Source organism: Odocoileus virginianus, unplaced genomic scaffold (genome assembly GCF_023699985.2).
Source record: "Odocoileus virginianus isolate 20LAN1187 ecotype Illinois unplaced genomic scaffold, Ovbor_1.2 Unplaced_Contig_3, whole genome shotgun sequence".
NCBI classification, from domain to species: domain Eukaryota; kingdom Metazoa; phylum Chordata; class Mammalia; order Artiodactyla; family Cervidae; genus Odocoileus; species Odocoileus virginianus.
In genome coordinates, this window is record NW_027224320.1 from 1545097 (window position 1) to 1569771 (window position 24675).

Genomic DNA, 24675 nt, shown 5'->3' on the forward strand with positions numbered 1-24675 from the left:
GTGCACCCTGGTCCACCCTGGGAGGGGGACAAGGGCTCTCCCATCTCGCAGCTTCTCGCCCTGCACACAGCCTTGCATCTCTGGAACCCGAGGTCTTCGCTCAAGCCCTGGGTGTCTGCAGGCCCCTGACCACTGCTCCCCATTCCCCCCTGGACTCAGGGCTCCCGGCCGCTGTGCTGGAAGGGGCTCCAGGAGCCCACGCTGAGACCCATCTTCCTTCTCTCTCCTGCTGGGTGTACTCACTGCCCCCTTTTGTGGTTCCCAGCCCCTGACCTCCCCCGTCCCCCTGCAAATCCCACCAGCCTCACATTTCCCTGGCTCAAAGTCCTCCTCCCCTGGGGCTTACTATAACCGCAGCTTGTTGGAGAGCACGCGGGGCAGCGCAAGCGCTGTGGCAGGGGTGCGCACAGACCTCTGGGGGGCCCCGCGGTTCTGCTGTCCGCCCCCATTCCATCCTGCCCGCCCCTCCTCCAATGCTTGGGCCTCAGGAGACTGCAGGGCGCAGGATCGGGCCTAAATCACTCATCCTAAAAGGGATCCACCCTCCTCCTGGAGCGTCTCCCCGTATCTCAGCTTTCCCCAAGTGGGGGCTCCTTTGGCTTGGAGAAAGATGGTCCGACGCCTCCTGCTCACCCCCAGTACTGGACCCAGCGGCAGGGCCACCAACTTGCACAAGCTTCCACCTGGTACCCAGAGAGAGTGTCCCCGCTCAACTGCGCTCCCCACACGAAGTGGGGGGGTGGTGGTGGTGGTGCAGAGAACGAGGAGCCGCTCCTCTCCCCCATCCTCCTTGGGAAATCCTCCGGGGGCCAGCGCCTCCCCTCGTCCCCGCCAGAGCCGCCTTGTGGCTTTGGGGTAAGGGTAGAAGCTACTCACGCAGCACAAAACGGGGGCACTTGTAGCGCACGCGGCGGCGGTGGGGACGCCTGGGGAATGTCCCCAAAGAAGCACCTGCGGTCCTCCCGCCGCCTCCCGCGTGCTGCCCTGGGCCCTCGAGGCCTAAGGGGGCCTCGGGTGCGCAAAGGAAGGCGCCTGCATCCGCCCTCCCCTTGCACTCAGGCGGAGACCCCCCTCGAAGCGTCCCGGCTCCTCCACACTGCCCCAGCCGACCGCGCGAGGGCGTGCCCTGTGTTAGTTCGGACAAATTAAAGCCCGTCCAGCGGGCAGGCCCGGGGGCCTCTGGACGCGATCTGGGCTTGGGGGCCCGTGGGGCACTCTTGGCTGTCGGCTGCGGAGCTCCGGGCTGCGGGGCCTCCCTGGGGGCCCGCGCTATTCGGCCTCAAACGGGGTGCCCCCCTCCTCTCGCGCTCCCTCAGCCTAGGGTGCGCCCCTCCGTTCCCCTCTAGCCAGCCCTCCCTGGGCGCGGGCCGCCTCTCCACCGCGCCACGGGCTCCGGCCCTGTCCGGGGTGCACAGCGACGGGCACAGCGGCGCCGGGGAGGCCGGGTCTAGGAAGCCAGCGGCCGGGGAAGGGGCTTCAAGAAGCACAAGTTGGCGCCGGCCCCGGACCAGGCTGTTGTTGTTCTCAACGTGGTCCGCCGTGGAGCCATAAAAGGGGAGCGCGGCACCCTCCCCGCCAGAGCGCAGCGCGCACGCCCAGCAAGTTCCGGCGTAGGCGGCGGTGGCGGCAGCTCGCTAGGCCGACTTCCCCGCTCCCGAGCGATTACTGCTCCGGCCATTTCGCGCCGGACTCCTGCGCTCCGATCGCTTCCGCGCCGGCCCCGCTTCCGGTCCCGATTCGGGACCCCCGCTCCGGCCGGCCCGGCCCCCACCCCAGCCCTGCCGCCCGGCCCCAGGCCCGGCCGCGGCCGCTCCCGCCTGGAGCCGCCGCGCGCCCCCAGCCCCCCGGCGCCCCCGCGGCCCCTCGCCTTTCTCTTCCCGGCACGGCCCCCGGGTTTCCGCGCCCCGCCCGCCACCAACCCGCTCGCCACTATGTCTGTGGAGCTTGAAGAGGCCCTGCCGCTGACGACTGCCGAGGGGGCGGCCAAGAAGGCGGCGAAGGCTGGAGGCTCGACCTCATTGTCCCCATCCAAGAAGAGGAAGAATAGCAAAAAGAAGAACCAGCCGGGCAAGTACAGTCAGCTGGTGGTGGAGACCATCCGTCGGCTGGGCGAGCGCAACGGTTCATCACTGGCCAAGATCTACGCGGAGGCCAAGAAGGTGGTGTGGTTCGACCAGCAAAATGGGCGCACCTACCTCAAGTACTCCATCAAGGCGCTGGTGCAGAACGACACCCTGCTGCAGGTGAAGGGCACCGGCGCCAACGGCTCCTTCAAGCTCAACCGCAAGAAGCTGGAGGGTGGCGGCGGCGAGCGGCGCGGAGCCCCGGCGCCCGCTTCTGCCCCGGCGCCCGCTGCGCACAAGGCCAAGAAGGCGGCCCCGGGTGCGGCCGCCCCTCGACGTGCGGACAAGAAGCCGGCCAAGGGCCCACAGCCCGAGAAGCGCTCGCACAAGAAGGGCGCCGCTTCCAAGAAGGACAAAGGCACCAAGGCCAAGAAGGCGGCGGCCGCGGGGGGCAAGAAGGTGAAGAAAGCGGCAAAGCCCAGCGTCCCCAAAGTGCCCAAGGGCCGCAAGTGACCACAGGACCCCGGCGCCTACTTTTCCACCCCAGAGTGCACGTAGGTTTTGCGCGGAGCCCGAACCGCCGTGCGCGCCCCGACATCAGTGGCCCCGGGCCGCGCCGGCCTGCCCATCCCCCAACGTGGGAGCGTTTTTTTTTTTTTCTTTTTTTTTTTTTGGTTATTTGCTTTTTAGATTTTTGAAGCGGCCCTGGCGACGCCCTTATTGGCTCGCGCCTTTGGCCCGGGCTGTCGCCTTGGTTACCGGCTCCGGGGCGCCAATGGCCGGGCTGCGCCTGCCCGCCCCGGCCTGCGCGCGAGAACGCCAGGGCGGTGCACCCCTTCCCGCCCCCGCCCTTCCCGCCTCCGGGCGCGCGCCGAGTACTGGCGCGGTAGCGCGCGTGGCTTTTCTCCCTGTGGCCTCCATTTTTGGGGCAAAATAAATTGTTTAAACCTTTCAACCGCTCTTGTTGTCTTCGCGTGGAGTAGGGAAGAGGGGCTTGAGCTTGGGCTGGATGGGTAGCGGAGGGTCTCCGGCGCGCTAAGTCTGCTAGAGAGGCAGGCGCGGAGCTGGGCGGTGGGTTCCAGAAGGCATGGGTTTACGTGGGTAGAATGGCAGTTTGGCCCGGGGGCTGGGGGAGCAGGGGCTTTGCGAGGGTCTGCCCTCAGTCACTGCAGGGTGGGCCTTCACAGCTTAGTTAACTTTGTAGTTAAGTGAGGCTTCCTGTTGATGTGGACAGCGGACCCAGGCTCACCCACCGTGATGCAGGAAGTGGTCTGAGCAAGACTGACCCCCCTGGAGCTTGTAATCTGGAGCATACGTGGGATCCAGAGTTGAGGGTAAACTGAGGCCTATTTTAATATGTTCCTATGAAGGGACACCCCTGCAAAACGGGAGAACTCTGGAGCGGTGGAGAAGCCAGCGAACATTCCAGAATAGTGTGTATGTACAGACCAGGCTGAGCAAGTCTGGGCTGGAACTAGATGACAGCCGCAGAGAATCTCCACTAGAGGAGTCCTGGGCCAGCAAGTTACTTGAGCGCTGCCTGGCAGCCACTGCCCCCTGGAACACAGGGAGGGGTGGCAGCATAGACCCTCCACACGGTGGGCAAGCGGCCACCCGTGCCTACTCGACCTGTCCCTGCTGGGGGTCTGCACTGCCTCCTGCTGCAGGGCCAGCTGCCAGCGTTAGCGCCCAGCTCAGTCTGGGGCCAAGCCAGCTCAGGTGCCGGCCCTGCCCACGCTTTGCTGGGGGTGGGAGGGAACCACGTAAGTGACCAGGCCTCCATCGGGGCGGAGGAGGAATGCTGGACTTGGCAGTGGCTGTCTGGATTCTTGGGAAAAACACCCACTCTGCCAGCCCAGGTTTTGGCAACGGCTTCATCTCCTTTGCAGCTCTGATTGGGGGGCAGTGTGCCCAGTACCCTGCCGCAGGGCCACCGTGCCAGACCGGGCCAGTCCCAAGCTGTCTGCAGAGCCAGCCAATAGGCCACCAGCAGCTAGCAGCGCTGAGAGGCCTAGGCTTCCCAGGGTCCAGGGGATGGTGCTCCTGACCCACTAAAAGTGAGCCCTCAGATTCCATCCTCTCTCCCTGAGCAAGATGCCACCTGGGCTCACCCTAGCTGTCCAAGTACGCCTCGGGCTGGAGACTGATTCTCTGGCCCTCTTGTAGGTGGCCCTGAGGTTGGGTTCGGGTGGGGTGGGCTGCGGGGACCGGGCAGCCATCTTTGCCTCTTCTGGCCCAGCTCTTCACATCAAGCAGCTTCGTCTTGCAGAGCTCCCCCGACCCAAGCTCCTCCCTTGCTAACTCCACCCTTTGACGACCTCCCTGCAGCGCCACACCCTCAAGTGGCCTTGCAGGTCAGCTCTTCTACATGGTCTTCCCAGACTTTCCTCCTAGATCGGCAATCAGCCGTGCACTGCTCACCACCCAGTTCCAGTGGCCTCCAGCTCTGAGGCCGCCCCCACGTCTCCTGTCACCCTCTCCCCTCTGCTCTTTAAAGGCTTGGCCCCTGGCTTGTTGCCTTTTCCATGCTAAGGCCTGTTTCTCCAGGAGCACTGGCGCGCCTCTTCTGACGATAAAAAGCACTTTCATTTTCTCCCAGGGACAAAGTCATGCTCCCTGTTCTCCAGCCACAATGCTCTGGGGTCTGACCCTTCCAGGCCCAAGGATGGTCACGTGACCAGAGACCTGGCTGATGATTCTTTCACCTGTTGCCTGGCCACAACGATTGGTGAAATGAGTTCTTGACCTCAATGAGTCAATCGAAGTAGTGAGAAAGAAGTGCTCTTCCACCCAGGACCACTAACGGTAGGGACATTGGGCCAGAGCTGCCAGTGGCCACCCTTGTCAACACATGGAGAACGCCCACCTGGAAAAGAAGCCAAGACAGAAAACTGGAGCCAACACAGAGAAAGAGATACCTGAGGGTGTTCATGCAAGGCCCGGGTCCAGTTGAGCCTGAAGCTACTTAGAGCCAGCTGTTCAGGAGCCGATGCCTGCTTTTTACATAAGCTAGTTTGACTTGTGTTTCTGTTACCTGCAATCCAGTCTCACTCCTTCAGCTCATTTTATCCTCCCATGCCCACTTCCTGGACCTTGTCATCCATTCAAATTGCTCTTTCTCAAAACCACTCACGCAGGACTTCCCTGGTTGTCCAGTGGTTGGGAATCCACCTGCCAATGCAGGAGACGCAGGTTCTGTCGCTGGTCCACAAAGATCCCGTGTGCCGTGGAGGAACGAAGCTCGGGGGCCACAGCTGCGGAGGCCGCGCTCGGCAACAAGAAGCCGCCGCAGTGAGAACCTGGGCCCCACGCCACAGAGTGGCTCCTGCGCGGCTTCCAGTAAACCCGTGAAAATCGAGAACACGCTCTCCCAGGGGCCTAACCCTAACCCTAACCCTAACCCTAACCCTCACCCTCACCCTCACCCTAACCCTAACCCTAACCCTAACCCTAACCCTAACCCTAACCCTCAGGCTCTCCCAGGGGCCTGCACTCCACCGCAGGCCCCTCCTCAGCTCTGCCCGAGTTCCCTTCAGCTGAGCGGCACCTCTGTGGGTGGGTCCCACACCCTGAAGTTGAAGAAACACCCCTTGTGTGCCTGGCACCCCAAGGAAGGCTGCAGACATTAGCCTCAAGACAGCCGGTGAGGGAGGGGTTCCAACACCCACCTTACTGGTGTGGGAGGTCTGTTTTCTGCTCTGACACCACACTCAGCTCCTGCACAGAGCAGGGGGCAGGGGCAGGGGTGGAGAAGGGGGATCTACTTACTGTGTCTCTTGGACTTGGCCTGGCCTCAATTCCAGATAAACATTGAAGGCACGTGACACCGCGAGGCCCTGGAGGAGGGCTTCCTGGATGAGGTGACCGCACTACAGCAAGGAGGCAAGCGACCAGGGACATGGCCACGGCCCAGGCCTGCATCCGCTGGGCAGGACAGGGGCTGGATGGGGCTGGGAGTGGGGGCCCGCAGTGGCAGGGCAGGGCTCTGGACCTGGCTCCACCACCGTCTGATGTCTGTGGCAAGACTGCTCTCTCCAAGCCTCAGTGTCCTCATCTATAAACAGAGCCGAAAGAGATATCTTTTGCTCACTCATCTGCTGAGCAGGGCTGTCTGACCCTCTGGCTGGGGTCTCAGGTTTTCCACCACCTCTGGATGTGCAGTTGTCTCTCTCCTGCGAGGCCACCTCTTTCCTCTCCCTGGGCTGGGACCTGCCTCTTTGGGAACCTCCTCAGATCTCAGGTCTGCTTCTGTGTTCTGGATCCTGCCTCTTCCTGGGCCCCAGATGGCTGCGCAGATGCTGCAAAGGCCCCTTTCGAGGCCAAACTGCCCGAGCAACCCGTAGAATGGGGTTTTGACCCAGTCAACTCTGGCTCAAGCTGTCCTCCACCAGGACAGGGCCTGGTGCTGAGCACAGGACTGAAACCCAAGTGCATGTTGCCTCTGACCCTGGCGACGGGGCTGTCGCTGTCCTGCAGAAGCTGAGACTCTTCGTCCAGGGGTGAACCTGTCCACATCTGGCCCGGGAATCAGGAACCCTGAGAATCCTGCTTCCCACCGAGGAGGTAAGTGGGCAGCCCGGCAACCATGGCAGCGGCTTCCTCCCGACTCCGGCAAGAATCTGCCTGTGGCCACCCCGCAGGGAAACATACAAGTGAGGGCAGCCCCATGCGGCCCAGCCACAGCCATGCAAAGACACCGTGGCTCCACCATCAGGTGGGCGGTTCCAGCCGGGACCAGGCTCTCAAACAGAGGTGCACGGGCCCCAGAGCCCTTCTGATGGTCTCCAGCAACAGCGGGGCAGAATGTAGCCAGAGCTTTCTTAGACACTGCAGGAGCACCTGCAAGCTTCTGAGCTGCCCTCTGGAGGCAGGGAGGGGAGTGGCTTATCCAGGGAGCCTGGCAGCAGGGGCCCCCAGCTGCCTGTGGTCCCACCCGGGACTCCGGCATCAGAGGCACCTCCTGAGAAGTTTTTATGTGGAGACGATACATTTTGTGTGTGTGCATGTGAAACCTCCCACTTTTAAAATGTGGAATTGAAACTGGAACTTTGTGCATTGATGGTAGGAATGTAAAATAATGCAGCTATTGGAAAACAGTATGGAGGTTCCTCAAAAAGTCAAACATAGAATTGAGCCATCAATTTTACTTCTGGGGACACACCCAAAAGAATTGAAAATAGTGACTCAGAGATCCACGCAGCTGTGCTCATAGCAGCACTAACCACAACAGCCAATGGGTGGAAGCAACCCAGGGGTCCATCACTGGCTGATGGATGAACAAAGTGTGGCCTCAACACACCATGCAATATTATTCAGCCTTAAAAGGAAGTTCTGACACTGGCGACAACAGGGATTAACCTGAAAAACAGTGCGCTCAGTCAAACAAGCCAGCATGCTCCCACTTACATGAGGGCCTTCAGGAGTCAAGTTCACAAAGACAGGAAGCAGGATGGTGGGTGTCAGAGGCGGGGACAGGGACGGGGTCAGAATCTCAGGTTTGCAAGGTGGAAAGGCTTCTGGGGATGGATGCTGGTGATGGCTGCACAACAGTGGGAGCGTTGTTCACAGCAGAGGACTGTGCACTGAAGAACGGGTGCAATGGTAACCTTACACCGTGTGGATTTTACCAAAACAAAATAAACAAAATCCACAGCAAACAATAAATTCCTAGGCCAAACAAAATCACGTGTGATGTGGTGTGGCCTGTGGTCCCCACCTATGTGATCACTCAGTTTGATCTTCTTTGAGGGTTGGGTGGTTCTGGCTGTTTCACGAGACAAATGGCTTTGGATGGTGGTGTCCTGATGGAGCAGGAGCCAGAGGCAAGCGCCGCGGTGGTGACGAGCTCAGCCTGCTGCTGCTGAGCGCCTGCACCCCAGGTGACCACCTCCCCCCAGAGCCCTGCACTGTGCACCTCCGGGTATTGCTTCCCTGTTCTCGCCCAACTCCTCTTGCTTCTCCCAAGTGTTCTCTTTCTCCTGGCTGCCTCCATCGGGGGCGAAAAGTGGGGCAGTGGGGCTCTGTCCCAGCCCCCAGTCCCCGTACCTCCACTGGGAGTGGTGCCCATGAAGTCTGCAGCATGTCTCTTCCCTGGAGCCTCGGGACCCTCTCCACAGGAGCAACACCCTGACAGCGGTAGGCGTCGGCTCCCCAACAACCAGCACCTGCTGCCGTGGGCTCCTGGGAGCTAACCGCGAGCACCCACTGTCCTGATTCAGAGAAGGACAAACCAGCCTCGGGGCAGCTTTGGATGCACTGCGGGCCACCCACGCAGCCCAAGCCAGGCCTCCTTCCGCAAGGACTGAGGCTCTACCCTCCTCCTGGCTGAGGTCAGCCAGCACCCTGATTCCCATCACCAGCCTGCCCTCGGGGCTTCCCGGGAGAAAGCAGGATCCTGTCCTCACCCTGCAAGCTGAGACCCAGGCCAGGCGCCCCTCCGACCTGCCCCTGTGGGCCGAGTCCCTCCCTCGCCTGGGTCTGTTCTCCTTGGATGCACAGGGCTTTTCAGGTACACAGCTTTACAGGAAGCGATGGAGCCAGGTGGACTGCAGACAGGAGTCGGGGAGACATCTGTCCACTGCAACAGAATCTGGAGTCTAGGCGGCCCTCTGCTTCCTCTGAGGCTTGGAGCCAAGCCGTGTGCCCACACGGCACGGGAGGGCTCAGAGAGCCCGGTGCAGGGACTGTCCCTCCTGCCGGGAGGATGGCAGGGGCCTGGTCTCCGTGGCCACTGGAGACGGGCAGGGGCAGGCTGCCCTTCTGAGACTTGATTCTTACAAGCAGGAGTGAGGACTGGCAGAGGGGAGAAAACGGCAGTCCAGTGAAAATCTGGGGTGCGACCTGGCAATGCCTAGAAACGCTGAGGCTTCAGACGGGGAAAACTGCAGAAGGAAATGCCCATGACGCCGTTAACGTAAACCTGAAAATCACAAAACCATGTTCTGACATGAGAATGCGCCTTTAAACATCACATTTATGTCGAGGTATACAAACCAGAATGAAAAGCACAGACTCTGGGAATGAGAGCGAAAAACCAAGGGAATTTCCCTTTGCTGCTCTACTAAACGAAGTAAACACGACAAAAAAGCCTTACAGTCGACACTCCTGTATATTCTCTGTATTTGAAAAATCTCTTACTCCAAGCAGAAGAGCAGAGGAGACGGAAGCTGCAGGAAAGCGCCCGCCCCTCCACGGGTCCGGCTCCAGCCCACCCTCCGCGGCCCCGGAAGAGGAACCGGGGAGCCCGGGCCCCGCCCCCGGCCCCGCCATTGGCAGGAGCAGCGCCGGGCCCCGCTCTGATTGGTGGCGTTGCGATCCCTGATTTGCATAGACCCGGGTCGGGCTGATGGTCCGGGACTCGGATGCGGAGGTACCCGTCTGCAGCAGCAGCCGCCGGGACGGCCGCGGGGCGGTCCTGGCCGGGTGGACGTCCTAGAGGCTTGCCCTGGAGCCGGGGACCCCTCCGCCTCGGCGGCCCCCCCAACCAAACGTGGCGCCCGGGTGAGCCTGCAGGGCTGCGCGCATCCTGCCTTCGCGGACGCAGGCATCTGGGCGGGGCGGACTGACGGCCACAGCCACGCAGACGGACATCTGCCTGCAGAGCGAACGCGGGGGCGCCGACCAGGCTGGGCGGGTGGCCGCCTCCCACCCGTGTCCCCATCCATGCCCTCCTGACCCCGGGCGCTGCGCACCTGAGCCGGGGCACGGCCCGCGCCCGGCCAGCGCGCTGGCCCCGCAGCCTCTCCTGCCCGGCAGGCACTCTGGTTGCTTTAAGTTAGTGGATTCAGACAATTTCCAGGTATTAAGAGTGAAGAGAGACTCAATAAAGAGCCCCCTGCCAAGTCTTTTTATTGTTTCCAAAAAAGCAGTTTTGCCTGCAAAGACCCATACTTATGACAAAATCATTCCTCGGACCGTGGCCAGGAGGAAACAGATCAGAACTCCTCCCCCCGGCAGCATTTTCTAGACAGGGTATCAAATACAGTTTATTCAGAGAAAAAGACAATGTTTTAAGAACCTAACTCCCAAACACTGAAAGAGCCCACAGGCTGAGCAGAATACAGCCTCTGCTAAGAACCGCCAGCAGGGACGGGCTCGGAGGGAGGGCCCACCTGGCCGCCCAGCCACCCGAAGAGGGCTGTGGGCCAGCGCTCCCTCCCCTCTCTCGGAGCTGATGGGGGCTGCCCGCCCATCCCATCCGGCAGTCCTGGTCACAGCCAGCACGCACTGTCCCGGGAGGCCGAAACCCTGAACTAACACTGAGCTGTGACGGGAGCCACTTCACCACCAACCTCCCACCCCAAGTGCAACCTGTGATCACAGTAGGATTCAGCGCAGCACCTCTCGCCCTTGGAACTCCCACCACACACACACAGAGACAGACACACAGACACACATCTCAGCCTTGGAACTCCCACCACACACACACACACAGACAGACACACAGACACACATCTCAGCCTTGGAACTCCCCCCCACACACACACTCACACACAGACACACACACACACACACGCTCACACACACACAGACGCTCACAGACACACACACAGACACACACGACCTCTGACCGCGCGGCAGTGAGCACCCAGCGCCTCGGCCGCGGTCTCCGGAAGGCCTGTGCTACTGCGCGTGAGGCCGCTTGGCCGCAGGCTCTTCCTCCTGACCCCGCTTCAGCCACCGCTCCAGGAGGCCGGCGCTGCCTCTCTTGGGGGTTTGTGGGCTCTTCTGCAGGAACTGGCTGGACCACTGGGGCACATCCGACTCTGCCTTTTGGGGTGTCTTGGGCTCTTCCTTTTTGGGCGACTTCGTGGCCAGCCACTGCAGCATCTTCTGGCTGCTGGCGCTCGCCTTGAGCTCCTAGGGGAAAGCAGAGGCAGCTCAGAGCCCCGGCTCGAGCTCCTGGGAAACTGGGGGACCGGCCTGAGCACAGAGATGTGGCCAGGGGCATGAGGAGGTGAGCAGCGTGGGTTCCCAGGGCCGGAAGGGATCGAGCTCCTGGGAACCAGGGAAGAGGCAACTGTGCGAGGGGCCGGCCTGAGCACGGAGATGTGGCCAGGGGCGTGAGGAGGGGAGCAGCGTGGGCTCCCAGGGCAGGAAGGGATCGAGCTCCTGGGAAACCGGGGAAGAGGCGACTGTGCGAGGGGCCGGCCTGGGCACGGAGATGTGGCCAGGGGCATGAGGAGGGGAGCAGCGTGGGTTCCCAGGGCCGGAAGGGATCGAGCTCCTGGGGGAAGAGGCGACTGTGCGAGGGGCCGGCCTGGGCACGGAGATGCGGCCAGGGGCCCGAGGAGGGGAGCAGCGTGGGCTCCCAGGGCCGGAAGGGATCGAGCTCCTGGGAAACCGGGGAAGAGGCGACTGTGCGAGGGGCCCAAGGAGGGGAGCAGGATGGGCTCCCAGGGCCGGAAGGGATCGAGCTCCTGGAAACCAGGAAGAGGCGACTGTGCGAGGGGCCGGCCTGGGCACGGAGATGTGGCCAGGGGCCCGAGGAGGGGAGCAGTGTGGGCTCCCAGGGCCAGAAGGGATCGAGCTCCTGGGAACCAGGGAAGAGGCGACTGTGCGAGGGGCCGGCCTGGGCACGGAGATGTGGCCAGGGGCCCGGAGGGGAGCAGGGTGGGCTCCCAGGGCCGGAAGGGAGAGGGGGCAGCTCATGCTGGGCGAGACCGGCCAGAGAAGACAGCGGGCAGGCTCTCCAAACCAGGGCAGAGAATGAAGCAAGCTCAGAGGAAGGGTGGCACTCAGCCTGAGCAGGCCGTGACGCAGCCCTCAGACAGAGGCCGGGCGAGAGGGGCCGGCTGCGCCCTGCACCCGAGCCCAGCACAGGACGCCAGCTTTCCAGAGCGTGAATTCGGCAGAGAAGACCGTGACAGACATGGGGCCATGTCTGGTGCAAAATGAATATCTACAGTTGCATTTTTTTAGAGACAGGTAATGAAAAGTGCTATCAGGGATACAAGGCTTTGAGAGAACCAACAGAAAAAGGATGCGCTGACTGTGAGTGTGAAAATGTAAGAAGCTTTAAGGGAAACAGCACAGGGGCCGTGGTCCCAGCTGTTGCCATCCTCTGGCCACCGGGGAGCAGCTGCCGCCCCCACGCCTCATCCCTGGTATCAGCAGAGCCAACTTCTGCTCTGGGCTTGTCTGTCCCACCTTCCTTTCAAAACACACCCCCGTGACCTCCGCCAACTCTAAGAAGCTCGTGTTCCTAGCAGGAATGTTCTCCAGTCTCCTGAAGGAGAGTGAGGACTGAAATGCCCCATCTTGTAGTTGGAAAAGCAGAGAAAACGGACAGAAACACGCCTCCCTTGCGGTTGGCAGCAGAGACGGTTCTGGTCAGGGGCCCTCTGTCCTTTCCACAGTCACCCTCCAGGTGAGTGCTCAAAGGTGGCTTCTTATCAGACCCACCCGAGCAGCTTCCCAGAGGTACAGGAGGCCCAGCCCAGCCTCAACACTGCCAGGTGTGCACCGGGCCGACCTGCAGCCAGCTCTGAGAATCATGGCCCTGGGCCGCCTTGCTGCGCACAAGGAAGAATTGTGGGTGGCTTGGATTCAGTCTCTGGTTGTAAACGCCCCAGCACGCACTAACAGGCCCTTCGCAGCAGACGGAGCGCCCGGCAGGGCCGGCGGGCGTCCAGGCCCCTACCTTTCCAGTCAGCAGGTGAAGCGGGAGCAGACACTCGGGAGTGTTGTTCCAGGATCTGTTCACCATGGACGACACTGGGTGGAAGGCGATGTTCTCTGTGGGGTGGATCAACTTCAGAGCTTCCTGAGCTGGGACCTCACCAAAGTCCAGCCACTTAGAGACTGCCTCCTCCCCATCCAGTATGGCAGGCATCCTGGGGGGTGAGCACAAGACGGGTCGGGGGCACCGGGGGGGGGGGGTGTCTAGTAAGCTGATGCGCAGGCTGCGCCCCTCCACATCTGCGCCCCACACGCTGTCCCCTGCCCCCGAGGACAACAGGGCACGGAGCTCAGCGCGGAGAGCCAGCTCAGAGTGTGGTGGCAAAGGCTGTGCCCGGCGCTCCAACCGGGTGCCCTCCCGCGCACACGCTAGCGGACTGGTGACCTTCACAGTGCCGGCCACGTCAAGGGGAGACAGAGCCCAGGATACCTATCTGTGATTAAGACCCCAGCCTTCCCACCCAGGCAGGTTTATGTAAGGGAGAGCTATTTATATAACAGTCAACGAGAGGGAACCATGGCTCAGAAAAGCGAAGAGGCCGCCCCAGACGACTCCTGGTGCCCAGGAGACGTTAGGAAAAGAGCCCGTGTTTAGCTTCCAGTTTTACGTTCTAGGCCAGTGCAAAGCATGTACATACTTCATTGGGAGGTGGTACAGTTGAATTTAGGAGATACATGCATGAATGTTACTTTTAATAATTATTGGTACTTCAACAAATTAAACACATATTAAACATCAAACACATATGTTTATTATTTTATTCTTTGGCTGCACCACACAGCTTGCAGGATCTTAGTTTCCCAGGGATTGAAATTCAGGCCCTCAGCAGTGAAGGCATGGAGTCCTAACCACTGGACTGCCAGGGAATCTTCCCAAGATATATTTTTAAATAGCATTTCAAAATCTCTGAAATCTAGATTTACAATGAATGGCATCTTTGCACTGTATCACAACTTCATTGGCAGTAATTGGCAGCAGTTTACTTTTCTTAACTGTATAAAATAGTGGAACAAAATCTTAGATTTGATGAAATAGAACTTTAAGGTGAATTAGCAAAACTAGAACTAGTATATCCCAGAAAAGCATCATTTCAGACGGAATGCTTAGGACAAAGGGGTTAAAACAGATAATCCAATACGTGCCATGCTGGATTCTTTTCAGCAGAACATCATAAACTTACCCGAGGGCACCGAGACCCGGCAAAGACTGTGAAATTGTCACACAGCCGTCAGTTCTGCCAGTGCTTGCTTTAAAGTGAAAAGTCACTCCAGTGTGATTGACTGACAGAGAGCAGTTTAAACATAATGCAAACTTCGTGTTTGCTTACGCACTGTTTTATCTATGAGGAAACAATGTGAACACAGCAAACGTCCCCCGCTGCGCTGAGCCCTTAAGAGCACACGAAGCACGCAGCTCAGACACGACGGCCACCGCGGCTGATCACACACTGGCCTCCAAAGTGGTGATCTGCTCTCACTTGGCACTTGGAAACTCTTCTGTTCAAAAAACTGCTCACTCAACACCTCAAACATGTCTAAGCTTCCTGGTTCAGACATTCTAAGCAGTGCACGAAAACAGAAAACGTTTAAGTCTTGGGGAGAAGCTGAAATAATAATAAAGCATCTTGAAAGCCAGACTTCCCAGGTGGCGCAGTGGTGAAGAACCCACCTGCGATGCAGGAAACGTGGGTTCAATCCCTGGGTCGGGAAGATCCCCTGGAGGAGGAAATGGCAACCCACTCTGGTATTCTTGCCTGGGAATCCCACGGACAGAGGAGCCTGGTGGGCTACAGTCCATGGGGTTGCAAAGAGCCAGACACAACTGAGCGACTAAATGACAATCTTGAAAGAACAGAACACGTGGAATCTCCTGGGCAGTAGACAGTAAGGCCCCACAACAGTGAGGGGGCTGGAAGAGAGGAACATCCACGGCCGGAACTACTGCAAGCAGCCAGGCTAGAAGGCACAGATGCAACAGGAAGATTTCTCAGGATGCCGACCGAAAGCCAAATAGTAAAAAAAAGTGGGGGGGGGGGGCGCCTTCCTCACAAAGAGAACACGCTGTCCGTACACAGAGATCGAAGACCGGCACGGAGGGGGCTCCATCAGGCCACGATGGCTGTCTGCCTGGCTCCAGGCACACCGCTGAGGCATTTCCAGGGGTGACACTGAAGTTGGCTGGGGGAGGCAGTCCATCACATTAGAACGTTTGGTTCTGATTAAACATGTATCTATTATGAAGGCCAGCCTCGGGGGAACAACATTTCAAAGACAGAAGAACACGTCCCAGGATTTAAGACTGGAAAAGACAATCATTTCGCATCACCTTCCTTCCACCATGTCACAATAAGTCACAAGCTGAGACCCCTCCGGCACAGGCTGATTTCAGGTCTTTTTAAGGTATGGTACTATATTTACTATAATTTCTTTGTACTTCTTAGCTAGGGAATGCATGAAACTGTAGTATGGGTTTTATTAGATTCTTATTATTTTTTGAGCTGGGTCACTGACAAAATGTTTAAGTGTTGTCACCTTATTCCCACTTTTCTGTAAGTTCTCTGGGTTTCACTGTACAGTTTTGCATAGCATGGTAACTTTTAGGAATGCATGTCATGTTACAGCCGCGCAGACTGTACCCATATCTCGTGAAACAACTGGCTTAGTTTCCGACTCTCTACATCTGTGCATACAGAAACCCTGAATTCCGAAAGCTGCTTGTTTGAACCCAGAGATGACAAAGCCTGCACTGAGCCCCTCTGAACTCAGGCGGGGGTGTGACTTGCCTGTTGTGGATGTCGGTCATGACCTTGCAGGAGTCCACCGTGATGATACTGTAGGAATAGAGGCAGCTTCCGCCCTCCGGGGGCTCCCAGCAGTCAAAGATGCCGGCCATCGTCAGCGGCCGCCAGTTGTCCCAGACCTTCTCCCAGTCCTCGGGGCTGGCCACAGCACCCACCTGCTCGGCCTGGAAGCAAACCCACGGCAGGTCAGGCACCCCGCGGCAGCCCTGCCCTGCAGGTGACAGCATGGCCGTCATCTCCGGCATCCAGGCCCCGCCTGCAGCACGGAGGCCCCGGACGCACCATCAGAGGGGCACAGAGGCTGCGCCGCGGACCCTCCCCGAGGCAGGTTTATGGCTCCCGAACGGTGTCTCGATACAGGCTAACACCTCCGTGGGCTTTCAGGCCTGCCGGGATCTGGAGCCTCATTCCAGCTTTCACATACAAGGGAACTTGCCCACCCAGCTGTCTGTAAACACAGCCCTCCAGTCTCGAGGACGTCACTTTCCTCTTCTGCCCGAAAGGTCTTTTCTGCCCGCCCTCGACGGGCCAACTCCTACTGCCTTCAAGATTCAGTCCCCAGCTTCCGAAGGCTAGAGAGAGTGTCACCTCCACCCTCCCTCTCGACAACAACAGGTGGAGACTCTCCATAACCATAACTCCCCTTACACTCATCAGAGCACTCAGGCCATAGGGCAGCCACTTAGCCTGAACTGTAAAGCCAAGACAGGGTCACCCAAGGGAGAAAAGGCCCTACTGCAGGCTTCCCAGTGGTGGCGGAGGGCAAACGAGGCCTCCTTTATGCAGCAGCTAAGAATTCAGATAAGATGATTGCTGAATTGCCCTCTGCAGAGTGCCGGCTCGCCCGAGAGGGCTGCAGGCGTCCAGACCAGCCTCCACGGGTGCTCCCAAGAGACAGGGCCGGGGACGGCGAGAAGCCTCACCCCGCCGTTCTCCGAGGAGCACGAAGGGGCCAGGGGCGAAGGGATAGATCCCGTCACTCCTAAGTCAAGGGAGGCCCCGCCAAGGCTGCAGAAGGACGACAGGAACAGCTCTCTGCTCCCCTGGGGAGGAGCAGGCTCACTGAGAAAGCCCACCAGCCAGGGCTCCGTCCCGCTTAGGACGAGGCCGGACCCGGACAGCAGAGAGCACACCGCAGCCTCTGCGACCAGCAGGCCCCGGGTGACGGGCGGCAGGGGGTGCCTGCGGAGAGCGTCCCGAGGGCTTCAAAGCACGGGGAGCAGGGCTCCTGAGGAAAACCCTCTGGAAACCTAGCCCTCACCCTGAACACGGGGCGACACCAGGCAAACAGTGAAAGCGTCTGGTGCACGAGAAGACCCATGTCCAGCCCAGCTCCTGACAAGATCAACTCAGCCTAAGGGAAGATACACATGTCCTCATCCAGACACAAATATTATTGGTCTCAGTCTCTTTCCTAGCTCCTGTGTCTGGCAACCAGTGAAAAAAATTCTAAGATATACAAAACAGCCAGATAACCAAGGAACTGCTAAGATATGCAGAAATCAACAGGACCAGATTCAAGAGTAAAGAAGAGATAAGAGTGAACTTAAAAACAGATCAGTAGAAATGGCCCAGACTGAAACGCAGAGAAAAAGAATGAAGTATATAAGACATCTGGAAGCTATGGGACGACACAACACTGTCTTAAAACACGTATAACGAGAATCCCAGAAAGAAGAGATAATGGCACAGAAGAAAAATCTGAATAGATACTTTATGGCTGAGGAAAAAAAAAAACAGGAACAACACCGAACCAAACATCCAAGAAGCCCGGAGAGCCAAGCAGAGACAGACATGCTGTTGCCACTACCTTCTCGGTCTTGATCTGCGGGAAGTAGATGAAGTAGGGCTGCCGGTGGTTCGTGGCCTGACGTCGCTGCCACTCGTAGAATCCGTCTGCTAAGACGACACAGCGTCTCCCCTTAACCAGAGGCACCTGGGGGAAAGCACGGGCGACCTCAGAGCGGTAATTCCTCTGCACGTTGCGTTTTATAGGTGTGAAGTCGCACGTACACAAGTGTTGGGAAGATTAAATAACGTGCTGAAGAGGAAATGGGTGCTGTGGAGCCTGTATCCAAAGCTGGCCGCCCCCCCCCAACGAGCCCCACCCAGCAGGATTCGCATGCGATGACGTCCCCTCCGTCGGTGACCTTGGGCAGGGTCGGGATAAACCAAGGAACACAGCAGAAGCGATGCTTGGGACTTCTGAGGTGGGGCTGTAAAGCCCCGTGGCTGTGCCCGCTCCCTGGAGGGTGAGCAGGGTGCCGCGTGAGATGCCTGACTGCCCCCGCCCGCCACGAGACACGTGGGCGGGCCTCCCTCTGTCCCCGCATCCCGGCTGAGGGCGGGACACGTGGGTTAGAAGCCACCTGGACGTCCAGCCGTCCTGCGACGCGAGCGCTACACGAGAACCTCCGGTTGGGTACCCGGCAGCCCACGGTTGAGTGGGAGAAAAAGACGCCGTGGTCCTGGTGAGACCCGCTCTGTCTCACCGGGGTACAGAGAACAGCACTCTCCAGCGGCAAGCGGGACAGCCTGGGGCTGTCCGCAGGTATCCAAGGCGCCGGCAGTGAGAGAGCCTGCCCGCGCCCGCGCCCACCTTGAAGGACCGCTTCTCCATTATGGTGTCACTGCGGCAGTTGCTGGTGTTAATCTGCAGCTTGGAGAGATCCGCTTCTCTGAACCAGTAGGGAACCAAGCCCCACCGCATGGGCGCAATGATCCGCTCGGACGAGTCTGCGTCCTGCCAGGGGAAGGGGTAAGGTGCAGTGAGGAGACGGGAAGGAACCTGCAAAACGCTATGGAGGACATGCACCACACTACTTGGAGGAGGAAATGGCAACCCCTGCAGTGTTCTTGCCTGGAGAATCCCGAGGACAGAAGAGCCTGGCGGGCCACAGTCCAACGGGTCCGAGAGTCGGACACGACTGAGCGGCTAAACCACCACCGCCAGCAGTGTCAACATGCAGAGATGGATGATCGTGAAGAGGGAGAGCTCCTGCGTGCCCACAGTTCTAACGGCCTCTCACGATGTGAGTGGTTGGCGTTCTCAGGCAACTGTGTTTATCAGACAGATGACATTCTGCCTGGGGGCGTGGGGGTGCAAAGAGGTCTAGTCCTGTAAACTGTGACTCCATGCCGGCCACAGAGAGACAGGCTCTGAGGCCCTGCACCTCACGAGGCCCAGCTCTCACCAGGCACACAGGACAGGCAGTCACCCTACGGAAGCTCCATGCTGACCGGGGGACACACGAAAGGACCTCCCATCCTCGTGAGGCCACGCAGACACTGAGCAACATGCAGTGATACGATGTAAGTGGCTCGTGAGGCGGGCCGGGAAAGTTCGGCGGACAGTGATCTGTGACAGGGGGCCTGCGGAAGTGATCAGCTCCTTGGGAGGGGCAGAAGGGGGAGCACTGGGTGAGGGGCTTCTCAGACTGGACCCCATAAGAACAGGGCTGGGACACAGAGGAGATGGGAGGAGGGACCAGAGGTGAAATCAGAGGCGGTGCCAAGGCTGGGCAGGAAGTGGCTTCGTGCAGCAAGCTATAGCAAGCCTGAGGATGCTATTTTTAGGAGGGCCTGCTCACAGGGCTGGTGCTCAGGCAGCCTCTGAGAACTTGCTCCTGAGAGCGTCCCCCTTCCCCTGACTGGGATGGCATCCTATGCCCGCTTCAGGCAGGAAACGACGTTCTTGCTGAGCACCGGCTTTCCTTCTGGGCATCTGGGATGCTGCTGCTTGCTGGGCAGAGCGCCTCCGTCACCAGCCCCCAGCGAACCTTGGGCTGTGTTTGATGGGTTTCTCTGGGCAGAAACACTGCACACGAGTTACTCCCTGTTTCACTGCTGGAGAAAGAACTTGCTTGGTGTGTCCCTCCCAGGAGGGAGGAGAGATTGTAAGGAAGCCTGGGCAGGAATTTCTCCAGATCTCTAGTTGCGTCTGTTCCCCTTGCTGATTCTACTGTGTATCCCTTCACTGTAATGAACCGCAGCCACGCTACATGCCTTCTTCTAACCAAACTCCCAACGCGAGGGTCGTTTTGGGGCCCCCGCCCTGAACATACGGTTGCTAAGCTTTATTGAGGTGCCTGGCCCCTTGAGAATTTGATGAGACTGACAGATTAAAATGCACACACTATTCTCTCGGTACAGACACTGGGCTGGTAGATTGAGCAGAGTACATTCGGGGTTCTGCTGCAGTGGTGCGGTGGGTCTGGTGGGAGCAGTGATAATAAAAGACATTCAAAAGGCAGGAAACCAGAGAACTGGACACAGAAGACGGGGTGACTGGGTTTTCAGGGCCGGAAGACTGAAGTAATGATGGCACTGCTGAGCAAAAGAGAAGCATCCCCAGAGGGGTGTGATTTGGGGAAAAACCACAGGCTGAATTTCAGGTTAGCAGTGGCAAGTCTGTGGCAGCTCAGAAGAAGGGGGTCCCCAAGCGTTTGAGACTTCTCCTGTCGCGAGCTGGGGGGGTAGGGGAGGTCCATGGTCCATGTCCTTGACTCTGGATGGGTCTGTGACTGGACTGTATCCAACAGAATGTGGCACCAGAGACGCTGTAAGCTCTCTAAGGCCAGGTCACAAGGGGTTTTCAGCCTCCTCTGTGTTGGCCGAGACCCTGCCTTCACTGCCCCGAGCCGCCGTGTAAGAAATCCAGCGATGCTAAGACCAGCACGCGTGAGAAAGCCCAGACTTTGGGGACCGGCCACGAGTCTGTGCCCAGGGAAGAGCCAACAGCCGGCCGGTGAGAGAGGGGAGAGGTCTCTGCACCAGATGCCCGCAGACTGTTCTCTGAAGGCTAAATAGTAGGCACTGCCGACTCTGCAGACCCTACAGTCTCTGGTCTGTTAATAAACACTATTACAGGAACAGAGCAGCCAAAGGCAACAGATAAATGGGTGCTGCTCTGTCCCAGAAAATTTCACGTACAGAAACGATCAGAGGACCCTGGCTTTCTGCCTCTGGAGACCCCAGACTCCAGGGAAGAGACAAACTGTACCTGCAGGGCCTTGCCCTAATTCCTCAGAAAACAGAAAGGTTTTCTGAGTCACCAGAATGAAATCCGCAGAGAGACGCTTCCTATGTCCCACAAGCATGTGGAGTTTAAGCTGAGGAGACAGGCGGCACGGTACGGAGAAGGGGTCAGCACTTTCTCTGTAATGGAGCCGACAGCGGCTGTTTGCGCTCTCTGCTGCCACTCACCTCTGGCACCCTTGGCATGTCAGAGCAGCCGGAGAGCGAGCAGGGCTGAACCCTGATGAACTGTATTTGTAAACACAGGCAGTGCGCCGGACTGGATCTGAAGACCACGGTTTGCCAGTCTCCGGAATAAAGGCAAGAATTAGGCCTTCATAAGAAGACCCTAGTTAGATGTGTGGCATGGAGGAGGTACACATGTGGAAGTTTAATATTTGTCGAGGTTATGACTAAAAAGAAACCGCAAAGTCTACATAAAGGTGACTGGTGAAGCCATGAGGATGAAATTTCTTAGAAAGTAAATCAACCACAGGATGAAACCTGCAGGAGGTGGGAGGGGGGACCGGGGGAGAAAAAAGGAAAAATAAGAAATGAGGGAAAAGTGCAGTTCAAGAAAAAGTATCTAGAAAGGTAAAAGCCGAATGAAAAGAGTTGAGAGCAAAGGATTCCGAGAGCACGGGAAACCGTCAGTGATAGGATCTTGGAAGGGCTTCCCTTTTTGTTCCAAGCTAATGCATCACTGACTCCATGGACATGAGTTTGAGCAAGCTCCAGGAGTTGGTGATGAACAGGGAGGCCTGGCGTGCTGCAGTCCATGGGGTCGCAAAGAGTCGGACACGATTGAGGGACTGAATTGAACTGAATGCCTGAACTGTGCTCTTCACAAGAGCCTGTCTCAGTTCTTTGCAAACCTTGTCTGTGTTAGTGAGCTAACCCTCCCCCACACCGCAGAGTCCATGCTTGTTCCACGTGCAGTCACGTTCCACGAAGTCACTGCACACAGGGGGTTAGGGAAACCCAAGAGATACTCTGGGGGAAATACGGAGTGAGGAGGCCAGGCGCCTATAGCCATCTTTTCATTAACTGGTCCATATACGACCATGCCTTCTCTGTGTTTCTGTTCAGCATATTTACTATTTTATGTTAGACTCTATTTAACATATATTGTCAGTTCATTAATTTTGAATTCATGACTGACAGCCACAGTAACTCATGCCTGAGTGAAGCGTCTCTGACACATGCATGTTCTCTGTAAGGCACGTTACCTCCTCCTTGCTTTTAGGAATTCTAGCCTGCACTTTACCACTACACCTGGGGACAATTTTAAACAGTGAGATCGCCAGCAAAAAGCACAGAAATACAAAAAAAAAAAATTTAGCAATAAACAGATCTCAAAAAAGATGCTTGTTTATAGTGTAAAAGCCGAAACAAGAAGGTGGAACTTTGATCTCTTTGATGTGTATTTGGGACTCATATTTCACTACTCTGTACGTCCATAAGTGACTCGAAAGCAACATGAGTATTATTTTGGGGGGTTTCAAAGTAGGCCAGTGATGCTGCTAAACATGCCACAGTGCAAAGAGGTCAGCTTCCTACAACAAATATCTCACTCAAGGTGTCAGCAGTGCTGAGACTGGGAGATCGTCCTCCTCTTACAAATTCCACGTAGCACGTTTAACTTGAGTGCGTTCACTTGACAACTGTAAACCAAACCCAGGTAAGGGGCTGCCCCATAGGGGGCATGATAAATAGAAAGTACTTCTAAGCCAAAATGCTGAGAATACTGCTCAGTATTACTCATCTTCTCCTCTGCCCTCTTGGACTTGTGATCAGAACAGCTGGTAGCACTGGGGTTGCATAAGCAGAAGGGGAAGTAGGGTGCAAATCGGTGGTTTCAAATGCAAATATTACAATCTGCACACAGGCGCTGGTCTTGATGAAGTGGATGAATGAGTCGAAATGGTTCTATTTTGGCTTTACAATTTCAGAATTTCTCATTTTCAGATAAACGAAAACTCAACTATTTATCAAAATCAGGAAATCTAGCGATCTTTATAAAATTTGTGAGAGATGTGGAGTCAAAACATTACATCAGCAAATGCACAGCGCTGACAGAGAGGAGGGCTCCGTGTGTTCAGGAGCCCCACCTTCCCATTCCTAGTTCCAGGAAGCATCACTGGAGTGGAAGGGTGGACTGGACCTTGGTACCAGCTGCCCCTCACCGACTGGGTCACCTGGGACCACCCACAGTCTTCCTGCACTTCTGTCTTCACACCTGTTTTCTTCCAGCTAACATTCATTCCATAATGAGGTGGTACAAAGAGAAACAGGGCCAAGCACTAAGAAACTGCAGTCAATCCTTGTCTCCAGATCATGCTTTCCTCTGAAACGTTTTATTTTTTCCTTTCCCAGTCAAGGTTTCCCATAATATTTATTTATTTTTATTTTATGCTCATTAAAAGGTTTTTTTTAGTTTGAGTAGGGAAGTATGCACCGACTAAAAATGGCTCAAGTAAACCTTCATGTAAATGGCCTCACTCAACCAAAAGAATCAGTTATCTCGTACGCCGATTTCAAAATATGATCTTCCTAACGTAAAGATGAATCTTTTGACTACCATAAAAACACAACGCTTCTAAAGAGCACGCAACAGGGACTTCCCTGGGGGTCCAGTGGTGAAGACTCTGTGCTTCCACTACCGGGGGCGCAGGTTTCAATCCCTGGTGAGCAAACAAGATCATGCTGCATGGTGGGGCCAAAACTTAAAAAAGAAAAAAAGTGTGCAACAGGGGTTCAAGCAACTTCATAAAGTGACTCATGCATTACGGACCAAACAGAAAAAAATACCAAGTTGGAAACAGTCAGGATTTTAAAAAACATATCAAAGATATTTAAAATATCTAAGACATGGAGAAACTATTATTCTCCGGAATGAAGCATTTTTACTACACTGCATGTATACATACATTCCCCCTCTCTCTCTTTCAGGAGATAAAGCAAGGAAGCAAAACATCATAAATTATTGACCACTCCAACACTACAGAGGTAGATTCTATAAACACAAAGAAAGCAATTAAACTTGAGAATACCAGACCAAACACCTCTGTTTCTAGCTTCAATTAAAGATAAAACAAGCAGAAAGGGTAGAAACTTCAGCGTTCAAGAAACATCAGCGGTGTTGTAGACTAGTTTTAACCCTGCCCTAAGCCTAGAGATTCTGATAAGCTGGACTCCTAAGGGGCATAGCGATTCTCCCGCTCCTTTTTTCTTTAAGATACCCAAATGACCCAGAAGGTCAGGTCGGCGCTCACCTTCTCCAGGTGCAGCCGGGACAGGAGCACCGGGCTGCTGGACCGCGGGCTCTTGTTGTACGAGGGGCAGTACCGGTCGGGGTCCCTCCACTCCGGGAGCCGCTGGCGGCCCTGCCGGTCCCGGTAGGCGCAGGCCCGGGCCAGGACCTCCTTAGGCAGGTGGCAGGACGTCCGGCCGCACATCCTCGGCGCCCAAACCGCTGGCCCTGCGCGCGGGGACGGGGGGAGTCGGACTCGGGCCTCGCCCCACGCGGCCCGCCTCTCCCCAGCCCCAACCCCGGCCCGCGCGGCCGCCTCCTGGGGACGCCGCCCGCCTCGCGGCCCGGCCCGGTGACGGAAGGGACCCTCCCCGTCTGGGCCGCCTCCCGCCCCGCCGCCCGCAGCCCCGCTCCGCCCGCTTCAGGACCGCTGACCCCGAGGGCCCAGCCCCGCCGCTGCTCGCTCGCGCCCGCCGCGTCTCACCCGCAGCTCACCCGTCGCTCTCTGCGCGCCTTCAGCCCCGCGCCGGGCCCCGCCCCAGCGGCCCGTCTGCCCCCGCCCCTCGAGCCAGGCCCCGCCCCCAGAGGCCTATGGCCCCACCCACACGAGGCCCCGCCCCCAGCGCGCCGGCTCTCCGGCCGGCTCCCGCCGCACGCACTCCCGCAGGGTGCCCAGGGACTACCCGGGAACGTAGCTCTCCTGAAAGGGCCCGACAAGGAGACGGACAGTCTCGGGGTCCACGTCCTCCGTGTTGGCCGTGCCCCTGCGGGTGAGCTGCCCCCATGGCTAACCTCGGGCAGGGGCCGGGAAGGGCCCGAGGGCCCAGGCTGTCCCGAGAGGCCAGCGATGCCACCCAGAGGC

The 24675-nt window shown here is 57.7% G+C and overlaps 2 protein-coding genes across 4 annotated transcripts; one reads left to right on the forward strand and one right to left on the reverse strand.

Annotated features, from left to right (window-relative positions):
* The first annotated feature begins 1569 nt into the window (after nucleotides 1–1569).
* H1-10 (H1.10 linker histone) lies at nucleotides 1570–3018 on the forward strand. Its single transcript, XM_020881154.2, has one exon. The coding sequence runs from the start codon at nucleotides 1932–1934 to the stop codon at nucleotides 2574–2576; it is 645 nt and encodes a 214-aa protein (XP_020736813.1). The 5' UTR covers nucleotides 1570–1931; the 3' UTR covers nucleotides 2577–3018.
* Nucleotides 3019–9864: 6846 nt separating this feature from the next.
* Nucleotides 9865–24331, reverse strand: HMCES (5-hydroxymethylcytosine binding, ES cell specific). Of its 3 annotated transcripts, none has more exons than XM_070463545.1 (7): nucleotides 24309–24331; nucleotides 23836–24041; nucleotides 18144–18287; nucleotides 17355–17480; nucleotides 15527–15708; nucleotides 12706–12898; nucleotides 9865–10922 (listed from the first exon to the last, which is right to left on the reverse strand). In XM_070463545.1, the coding sequence occupies exons 2-7, from the start codon at nucleotides 24016–24018 to the stop codon at nucleotides 10686–10688; spliced, it is 1065 nt and encodes a 354-aa protein (XP_070319646.1). In that variant the 5' UTR covers nucleotides 24019–24041; nucleotides 24309–24331; the 3' UTR covers nucleotides 9865–10685. The 3 variants fall into 3 exon arrangements, with proteins under 3 accessions (XP_070319646.1, XP_070319645.1, XP_020736817.1); XM_070463544.1 differs by having other exon boundaries at nucleotides 24298–24318; XM_020881158.2 differs by lacking the exon at nucleotides 24309–24331 and adding an exon at nucleotides 24249–24308.
* Nucleotides 24332–24675: the final 344 nt, after the last annotated feature.